Below are 10,866 nucleotides of genomic sequence, written 5' to 3'. Positions count from 1 at the left end.
TTATTTTTTATATATATATATATATATATATATATATATATATATATATATATATATATATATGTGTGTGTGTGTGTGTGTGTGTGTGTGTGTGCGTGTGTGTGTTTTGAGAGAGAGAGAGATTATTTTAGAGATTCTTACAAGGTAAGATGTTTGGATATCTGTTCTTCTCCTTGTTTTCTTCTTTATTGGCCTCTTCACATGTTCCTTGAGTCGAACCCCCTGGTAACGACTGTCAACGATACAAATTATACATGTTAACACTAAACCAATGCCATATCTCCATAATCGTACATGCCAAGTCAAATAGATGTTTATCAGGATTTGACACTGTCAGGGAGTCACAGATGCTGTACGCTTTCTGCTTTATAATTAAAAGCATTTCATACATTAAATTCAACTGACACTCATTGCAAACTGAGCATTTTGTGTTTAATGTGTCTACTGAACTCTCTCGTCTCTACACAAATGCATTGCTGTGGATCACGCACCTGAGACATTATTTGATTTCACATCATTTTATTGCACTTGAATTGCTACCTAACACATGAATTCTTACAGAATTGTGCATTTGAGCAAAACCGATCATGCTGTTCAAATTCCCACCAAACCTGTCATTTTGTTATAGCCTAAATGGATGATATTACTGGCGCTTTGTTCCTGTATATATAGGCCATTGTTTAACCAGCAGATCCGCTTCCATTCCGACTTAAATGGTTTAAGTGGCCATTAAGATTGTTGAGCATAAACATGGTTTCCATGGGACAGAAAATATACGTGGTTCATTCAGTGTGTGTTCCTGAATCACAGGCCTGTGAGAGAAGCGAATCTTGAATCATGCATCTAAAAGCAGGAGAGAGGGGCTTTCTCGAATGACTCAATGCCTGATGACTCCTCAGTAATTCTCAGTGGGAAATGAGAGCAGTTGAGCGGTCAGCAAATGTGGAAGGATATTTGCTGATCCATATGAATGCATGCTTCTGCCAGTTAATAATGGCACCATAATGCACCATCAGCTTCTTTACGAGCCGCAAACAAAATAACAGTCTCTCCACTGAGCTGTGCCACTAAACACACACAAAAACTTTCAGCAGCATGAGTGATGTAATCAGCGTAAACAACAATAATGGGCTATTTTTACAATGTTCAGATCGTCATGATTGGTGTTTTCATGGAAAATCTAGTCATTGATAGCAGTGTAATGTCATGAATTTTAATATCAATTTTATTTTAAGGACCCATTCTCACTATTAACAAGCATGCATACTACCAGCATGTTGGCTGTTTATTAGTACTCATGCCTTATTCTGCATGAGCAGATTTTAGATATCCCTTAATTCAACCCCATACAAAAACATAACCTTACTAACTATTAATAAGCAACAAACTAGGAGTTTAATGAGGCAATAGTCACAGTTAATAGTTAGTTAATAGCGAGAATTGGACCTTAAAATAAAGTGTGACCATCAATTTTGATATCACAGCAAAACTAATGCTACAAAACATGCAAATAATAAATAAATATTAAGCAAAATATTGAATTATTGGCATTTAGACTTGATGATTTCACTATTAAACAACTAGCAAAGTCTTCACTGCATCATTATTAAATAACATATTAAAACTATTAAATTTGTATTTATTCTGTTGAGATTCAGATCAACTGCATGCATTTGTGTACCAAGTTCGATACCACAGCAAAACTATGCTACTGAACATGGTACTGCTAAAAAAAACATATTAAATTAATTTATTGGTTTTTAGCCTTCAATGATTTCTCAGTTAAAATAGCTAGCATTTTCTTCACTGCATCATTATTAAATAATATATTAAATCTGATCTGATGCTGTTAAGTTAGCTATTTTTTTTGTCTTAACTGCCTACATTTTTGTACCATTTTCAATACCACAGCAAAACTAGTATGTTCTAAAGCATTTGGAATTCAATTTCTCAATTAATCGTTATTAAATAATATATTACATCTGATTCGGTGGTGCAGGCCTGTAAAATTAGCAGTTTTTAATATATATATATATATATATATATATATATATATATATATACACGTATATATCATATTTCATATTTGATTCTAAACGGCTTCTAAAAAGCTACCGAAGTTGTGATTGTTTTTCCGTTTGTTTGGGGTTTTTTTCCTTGTTATTTAATCAACTTGGTATCAACTTATTTTTTATATATCTATCCATGATCAATATTCTTTCAAAACACACTCACGTTGTACTCTTCCCGGAAGAGTTTCCCATCATCGGCCGAGCGTATCCGATACTCTTCTTCCAAGTTGTCTACAGGAATGGGGAGATATGTTTTGCATGTGGAAGGGGATCTGGGCAGTAAGACCACCGTCTGTTGTTCTGTGGAAGAATACAGTACATGAATGTTGAAAACAAACACTTGAAAAATAAAAGAACTTACAGGAGATTTCATTGCTGAAATACATATTTACTTTACGGTTTCTACAATCACCTCTGAGCTGAGAAACACACACACACACACACACACACACACACACACACACACACATTATACCAATTTGATTGACAGGTTCCACTGTTTGTTTCACTACATACAGTAAGTAGTGAAAAATAAACATCTAACTGTATTAAATCTAAAACTTACTTTTTGTTTATAGAACCGCTGTTTAAAAACAGAAACGTTCTGATTACTATTTGAGATCACCACATTCCATATTCCATATTTAATATAGTTTTTCATTACTGGTGGGTGTGTGTGTGTGTGTGTGTGTGTGTGTGTGTGTGTGAGGTGTGTGCATATATTTGGTCTGTTTTATCATTCAATATGATTGGGTTTGATATTAGGGTAAAACAAATCTCAGAATGTTCAGGTTCCACTGTTTGTTTCACTACATACAGTAAGTAGTGAAAAATAAACATCTAACTGTATTAAATCTAAAACTTACTTTTTGTTTATAGAACCGCTGTTTAAAAACAGAAACGTTCTGATTACTATTTGAGATCACCACATTCCATATTCCATATTTAATATAGTTTTTCATTACTGGTGGGTGTGTGTGTGTGTGTGTGTGTGTGTGTGTGTGTGAGGTGTGTGCATATATTTGGTCTGTTTTATCATTCAATATGATTGGGTTTGATATTAGGGTAAAACAAATCTCAGAATGTTAAATTCCATAATTTAGAAATTGTCCCGTGTCTAACAACAGACTGCTAAATACATTTTTTTTTTTTTTTGGAAGAACATCATGTCAAACTTACGGTCATGGTTTTGTCACCCAGGAAACAAATAAACAAACAAAGATGCTTAATTTTCTTCAAATTTTATTTTTTTTTATAAAAGCATGCCTTTGTAAAAGAACTATAGGCATATCTAAAGCAGCATATGCAAATACCGGAAAACCACCAGTGACCCTCATAGCACCGAAAGAAACCCACAACCATTAGTTTAGAGGTTAGAGCGGGCGAGATGTTAGACATTATAGAGTTTAGACTATAAACTTCATGCCTGTTCATGAGACACCACATATACCTGACCTTCTGACGGCCAGCCAAGATCATCCTCATCCTCATCTTTATCCACATCTATATATTCCTCTATACAGCATACAGCACACACAAACACACATAGTTACATCAGCGCTTAGACTTTAAGAAATAAAACCATTTGTTCTTCTGCATAAAAAGAGAATGTTTGCAGACTTCAACACTACTGTTCAAAGGTTTGGCATCAGAATTATTTTTTTTTTTTTTAGAATTGAATACTTTTATTCAGCAAGGATTAATTTTATTGATCAAAAGTGACAATAAAGACATTTATAATGCTACAAAAATATTCTATATCAAATAAATGCTGTTATTTATTCATCAAATAAACCTGAAAAATAACAAAGTATTTCCACAAAAATACAAAGAGTCACAACTGTTTTCAACATTAATAATAATAATAAATGCATATTAGAATAAGCATATTAGAATGATTTCTAAAGGATCATGTGACTCTGAAGACTGTAATGATGCTGAAAATTCAGCTTTGCATCACAGGAATAAATTACATTTTAAAATAGATTCAAATTGAAAACAGTCATTTGAAATTGTAATAATATTACTGTATTTTTTTAATGTTAGTGTACATTAAATAGGCAAACAAAAGGTGGCACAGAAAGCTGGAGAAAGTCGGTAAACTGAACACTGAAACATCTCTCTGATTGAAATGCCAACTGGATTCAACACAGTAAATGTCATTTAACACTAACATTTCCTGCGTGTTTAGAGTGTGTCGTTTTCGTCTTCGCTTACAAAATATTCATTGAGAGAGATTTCCGTCAGGAGAAAGAGTGCAGAGGAAGTTTATTACATAAATCTGCTAGACCTTCGACAAGACACACAATCTGCGGCGACAACCGGACTCTAGATAAGCATAAAATCTGAGCACAATTTGAGATCTGAACATCTAGAAGGAGATTATGAGGGTCTGTCTATCAGGAGAACACTCTGAGATTTTTGGGACTTAATCCCAAGTCTCAGTTTGATCTCCATTTAATCTCACTGCTGTCTAAGAAACCCAGTTCTGGTCTTAAACGGAGCTCTTTTGTGATTTTTGGCTAACCATGAGCCACAGTTTTTGTGTCAAACACGCAAACTCTAATAAAAGCAAACAGGAACAACTGTTTAAAAATGAACCTTCTTCCGCTTTCACATGGTTTTAGTCAGATGTGAATATTTTTGAGGAAATATTGGTAATGAAACCACAAATAGCATTACAGTATGTTTCCCCTTGTTTTACACATCTGTATCTAGGAAACAAAACAATAACAAAACAGTTTTGGGATTTGTAATATTGATATTTTCTCACTATTATTAAACTAGAAAAGTATTGTCTAAAAGTAGAGTTTAAAAGGTAACACTTTACAAAAAGGTCTCATTAGTTAACATAAATTAATGCATTAACTAACAATGAACAACACATTTGTTACAGTATTTCTTCATCTTTGTTGATGTTAGTTAATACAAATAAAACTGTTCATTGTTAGTTCATGTTAGCTCAAGTCCAGTAAGTAACATTAACAAATACAACATCAGTAAATTAACTTTAACTAAGATTAATAAATGCGTTAGAAGTATTTTTCATGTAATGTTCAATGGCAGAATGTGCCACCTGAATTCACTGTACATTAAGGGTTGGTTAGAGATTTAATAAAGATTATACCGTAAAAACTACAGTTTGTGAAATAAAAATGTCTTATCTGTAAATCAAACACAACCATTAAAAACAGTGTTTTTATCAAAGGTTTGGTCATTCATTCAAACATTTGGAATGCAGATGAGCATAATCTTCACCATAAAAACCATATTATGACCCATAAACCTCAGCCAAAGTGAATTTTTAGTGCAATTATAGAGTCGTCTGATATAGAACAGCACGAGTAGCTCACAAAAAAATCTCACGTCCTGCTCTCAGAGCATCTTGAGGCAACAGGAAGCCGAATATGGCACATTTGATAAAGTGAAACTTGCCAAGACGTCTTACTTACAACAGAGCTCTCAAAACCACAAGTTGCTTTTCTCATATCTTAAACAACTAAACTGGTTCGAAGCAGATAAAGTGAGCGCTTACCTTGCTCTTCCAGGATGCCATTTGGTACTTTCTTGTCGACGGCTGTGATGACAGCTTTCCTCTGGTTTTTCAACCTAAAATAAAGGAGGAACACAAGGTTTAAACATGAAGACAACATGTGAGACGATATCCTAACGTCACATCTGTCTCACCAACGAAAACTCGAGCTCTTTTTCATCAGAGGTGCTGTTTCTCCACAAACACACGCTATATGACACGCTCTCTACCATGTAAAAATCTGAGGGTTTACCACGGTGAGGCTGTGTATGAATAAATATGTGTGTGTGTGTGACAGCATGTCTCAGTTCCTGGACCTGCCCTTAATCAGAAAGAGGCGGAGCTTGTAAGCATGACAGACTCAGTTTTTGACTCATCGCGTTTGTGTGTGTGTGTGTGTCGTACCTGAGACAAAACCAGGTCAGCAACCCCAGAAAAAGCACCAAGACGGACAGACTCAGCAGTATGGACAGGATGGGTGCGCTGGACTGATCCAGGTCCTCTAAAGGAAGAAGGAGAGGCAGTTAAACCCACAGCGAACAAAAGAACAGGAAACTGGCCCGCGAGCAGAGCCGCTGGAGCTGGAATGAACACACTTAGCTGCTCCGGCGCTGAGCGTTTCAGTGAGGTATGGCAGCCAGTCAAGTCAAGGCATTATTAGTGATTTAATAGAGAGCCCGGTGCTGTTTTGACTGCGGGATAAGCATCGCTCATTCATTTAACAGCAGGTTTGACATGAATCACCCGCTTAACCCTGAGATCAGCACTTTACTGCAGCCCAAAATCACAGCCTGCGTAATCCACCTCAGATTTAACACAAATCCACACGGTCACACTGATGCTTATGTGATGCAGAAATGCTGAACACGACCAGGGAGGATTGAAAAATCATCTCGCTGGGAAATGTTACACAACTACAAAAAGCTGAGTTTCCATGACTATTTCAGTCATTTTGTGAGTAATTGTGAAATCATTGTGAAACAAATTTTTAGAGCTTGTAATAACTTTTTAATAACTTTTAAAAAAATGTTCCTGTGGCTCAGTGGCAGAGCATTGTGTTAGCAGCGCAAAAGGTCATGGGTTCGATTCCCAGGGAACACACATACTGGTAAAAAATGTATAACTTGAATGCACTGTAAGTCGCTTTGGATAAAAGCGTCTGCTAAATGCATCAGTTATTAATTATTAAAATTATAAAAAAAGAAAAAATTAAAAAATCTGAAAATGAAAAATGGCAAATGTCTATATATATATATATATATATATATATATATATATATGAAATGACTAATAATTTCTGAAATAATCATCATACCAAAATTCTGATCTTAGCAATGCCATATGAGCTACAGTAACACATTTTATATCAATCTTTAGCCAAAAGAAATAATGTTATAATATAGTATAATGATATAAATACGTTATAATAATATATATATAAACATATATTTAAAATGATTTTAAGTATGAAATCTAGCGCCACCTTAAGTGAAACTGCTGTTTTTTCACATATGCTGGTTTTCAAACAAGTGAAGTTATATCAAAATATCAAAATGAATGGGAAACTGGCAGTGAAAAAAAATGTGTTTATAGTTAAGTAGGAGATATAACCCTTAATTAATTGATTAATTAATTAAATTGAAGGAAGGGAGGAAATGAATGAATTAATTAATTAATCTAAAAATTTATTTAATTTTAGCACTATTTGACTGCAAAATGATGCGACTGACCAATCAGAATCAAGTACTTTTGAGAAGAACCATCTTTTTTTTTATCTTCAGTGAAGGTTGAATTGCTTAATAAACTATTTCTCGTATATGACAAATTTGTTGCTCTGCATTTAGAACTGAAAAGGATTTAGAGAGCAATGCTCATTTTATTATTAATACTATTATTATGAATAATGAGCACTTACTATTGTTATTTTCGTCTGTTGAAATGGATGTGTTGGGTTGTAGAGTTGTTACTGTCAGGAAAAAAACAAGGACCATTGTGTCTGCAAGAGAAGAAGAGAACATATAAGCAGGTTATTTAAAAATATATATATCATTTAGTGTAATTTCCTTAATTAAATGTGACTACATGTCAGTCTATACTCAAAAACAACAGAGCAGAATGACAAGTATTACAACATGGAAAAATGTTTCATTACTCCTCCACTAGATGTCACCAAAACCTTTCAAATACAGTTCCAGTACGACTGCTTTAAAGCCGAGAGCATCTCTGTACTGATATTTAAAACAGCGAGATGCAAACTCATAAACCTCCCTTTCACACAGATTAGACATGATTATTTAATTTAATCTTATTTAGTTTGGGGATTTTAAGTGTTACACAAACTATCAAGCGGGTTAAACTGAGATAAAACATCCTCACATCTGACTTAATCTGTGAATTTAGAGGTGTTAAAAGATATACGTGCATGATTAAACCTGAATGTGTAAGCCCTATTTTTGGGAAAAGCAGTTTATTTATTATGTGACCGACACATTTAGCAGAGGACAAGACAAGATCTCATGCTTACTCCACAAATAAGTTCTGCATCATGCTTTTAACCCAAACTAATACTGAAAGTGATGCTTGAGAGTAAATCATCAGATATTCAGAGCAAGCTTTTGAGCGTATCTTCTCTATCTGGAGGGCAGATGTCGTGGGCTACTTCTGGCCACGAGGATTCATTCAGTTTCATCTCTGCTATCAGCACTGCTCCAGTGAGATAAGATACTCCACAAAACACCCACGCACAGCCGCTGATGCTCTTCATTGAGAAAATGAAGTGGGTGCTGCTGCTAATTCACTAAAGCAGCACAGCGCATATATAACAGACAGAGCCCTGCGGTCCTGCAACGCACACCACTCAACCCGTAGGTGTTCAAACACCAACACTGCCCAAAAATCAGAAATAAAGTAGGGTAGCTCAAATGAAGTTTCATCTGAAACTATTTCAGGGACTTTTGCATAACTATGCATTCAATTTGAGCTGAATGTGAACTGCATGGAGTATCTGCAGCATGAAATCACAACCCATTTAGGTTCTCAACAAGAAACTGCATCCGCAAACATTTTTACTTGGATAATTTGACATATTTAACAGTGAAACTGGATATACAATGAGAAAAAAGAAGGGGACTCTATGCATCAGAACTGATCGTTTGTGAAGACCAAAAATATGTATCGAGGAAGTAAGGCTTTCACATTGATTTTAACACACATTCCTAGTCACAATATGCATAATTTGTTAGTGCAGGTTATTCCAAGAATATACAATAATTTGAGGTCTGTAAGATTTTTTGAAAACAGTCTCTCAAAGCAGCATTTGATCAAAAATACAATAAAAACAGTAATATTGTGAAATATTTGTACAATTTAAAATAACTTGTCTATTTGAATATACAGTATATATCACATTTTAATTTATTTATGTGATACAAAGCTGAATTTTACTCCAGTCTCCAGTGTCACATGGTCCTTCAGAAATCATTCTAATATGCTGAATTGCTGTTCAACAAATATTTATTATTATCAATGTTGAAGGCAGTTGTGCTGTTCATATTTTGAAAATATATTTTCTTTCAGAAATATTTTGTAAAATTATTATGTCCCTTTAATGCAACCTTCCTGACTGAAAGTATAATTTACTTTTTATGAAATATAATAATAATAATAATAATAATAATAAAGAAAAACAATCTTACGGACCCCAATTTTAACACTTTTTAAATTTAAAAAAAGCCAAGACCACAAAACAAGGCACAAAAAAAAAAGTTCATCATACCACAGCTGAACTGCAAAAAAGCTAAAAGCTTATTATAAATTTAAGAACAACAGCACCCAAAATACACTTTCCTTTATGCATATACAGTATATATACATTTTAACCCAAATCCCTGATGCTAAAAAAGCAACTACTTTTGTTGCATTATTATTGCACACGAGTCTTTCTCCCTGGTAACCTCATCAGGCAGGGTGTGAATAAAGTGCTTTCTGCATTAGCTGCTGTGATAAAGCATGATCAAATGCCGCATTTTTCGATAGCATCCCAGAGCACGCTGGAGTCCGGACAGCGGCAGAGTATTTGAGTCGATACAGTATCCCGTGGCAATTAATAAAGACCTGAGAGCTGCCTGCAGCGGCGCAAAGACTGATGGCAGAATTTTAATGAGAAGAAATGACCCTCCCCGTATCATGCGGTTTGAGAGCCTGAGAAAACAAGTGCACAGGTAAGCAGGGATATATTTAACACGTGCATGGATTGCATCCAAGTGCATGCAAATAAATGAACGCCATCTTGCAATTTAGCATGTGCTTTCTGTCCAGAGGGATTTCTGAATCTCTGTGGAGACTCCTGGGGTGAGATGCATTGTTCAAGGGCACAGTTTTCCTCAGTTTCCACACACACACAAACACAAGAAAAAAAACACACACACCACCTGCACATTGGCGTGTTTTTGCTGGGACACAGTGGGGAACTGTTAAAATAAGTGGGGCAAATCAGTGACGCACATAAATCTTGTGTAGCCACACTTTAGAGCAGCCAATGGACTCCCGAATGAGTCTGACCAATCTATGTCTCTCAGACTCCAGTGTGTTAATAGACTGTGAGTTGCTTCAACTATGTCCCATTGCTTTAGATATAGAGTTCTCCTCAAAAAATGTCAATTCTCTCATTGTTTACCCAGATTATTTATTTTATGAAATACTATAGAAAATGTCTCTTTTCCATACAATGACAGAGAATGGAGACAACAAATATATTGTAAAATAATTCCATATGATTTGTGTCCTATAGCAAGGACACATTAAATTGGTCAATAGTGACAGGTTCAAAAAAAGGTATACTAAAAAACATACGGTGTCACAGTTTCTGTGGTTTCTTGAGCTGCAAATCAGCATATTAGAATGATCATGTGACACTGAAGACTGGAGTAATGATGCTGAAATTTCAGCTGGGTTTTTTTCCAATTTCAATTATATTTTTTTTAGAAGTGCCCATATTTTGGACAATATAGATAGACTAAAATCAATTGTTTTCAATGTTACAGTTGAAGTTAGGAATCACATTATAATGTACAGTAAAAATATAAATTGTTATATTAACAATCTTAGATAAAGATTACATATTAGACTACATTTTGCAATTACAAAACTGCAATATTTTTTGTGTTTTCAAAAATCTTTGAGTGTTAAATGATGGCAAAGGTACAGTGATCTGAATGTAAAAACAAGAAAAAATGCATATACATTAATTGATACAGTCACACT

General features: G+C 34.5%; 1 protein-coding gene across 3 annotated transcripts in view; it reads right to left on the bottom strand.

Annotated features, from left to right (window-relative positions):
- LOC107582177 (receptor-type tyrosine-protein phosphatase epsilon-like) overlaps nucleotides 1-10,866 on the bottom strand; it is a 43,685-nt gene that overhangs the window by 16,918 nt on the left and 15,901 nt on the right. For 2 of the 3 annotated variants that reach the window (XM_016267914.1, XM_016267915.1), the window contains exons 3-7: nucleotides 7,520-7,600; nucleotides 6,010-6,106; nucleotides 5,608-5,681; nucleotides 2,236-2,372; nucleotides 142-232 (exon numbers count right to left, since the gene is read on the bottom strand). In XM_016267914.1, the coding sequence (XP_016123400.1) occupies nucleotides 142-232; nucleotides 2,236-2,372; nucleotides 5,608-5,681; nucleotides 6,010-6,106; nucleotides 7,520-7,595 (475 nt within the window). In that variant the 5' untranslated portion in view covers nucleotides 7,596-7,600. Of the gene's footprint in view, nucleotides 1-141; nucleotides 233-2,235; nucleotides 2,373-5,607; nucleotides 5,682-5,759; nucleotides 5,865-6,009; nucleotides 6,107-7,519; nucleotides 7,601-10,866 lie in introns of those variants that run through there. The other variant, XM_016267916.1, reaches the window with a different exon arrangement.

Source organism: Sinocyclocheilus grahami, unplaced genomic scaffold, assembly GCF_001515645.1.
Source record: "Sinocyclocheilus grahami isolate Dianchi unplaced genomic scaffold, SAMN03320097.WGS_v1.1 scaffold41.1, whole genome shotgun sequence".
NCBI classification, from domain to species: domain Eukaryota; kingdom Metazoa; phylum Chordata; class Actinopteri; order Cypriniformes; family Cyprinidae; genus Sinocyclocheilus; species Sinocyclocheilus grahami.
Note: the sequence above shows the minus strand (reverse complement) of the source record. Positions and strands in the feature narration are given on the sequence as shown.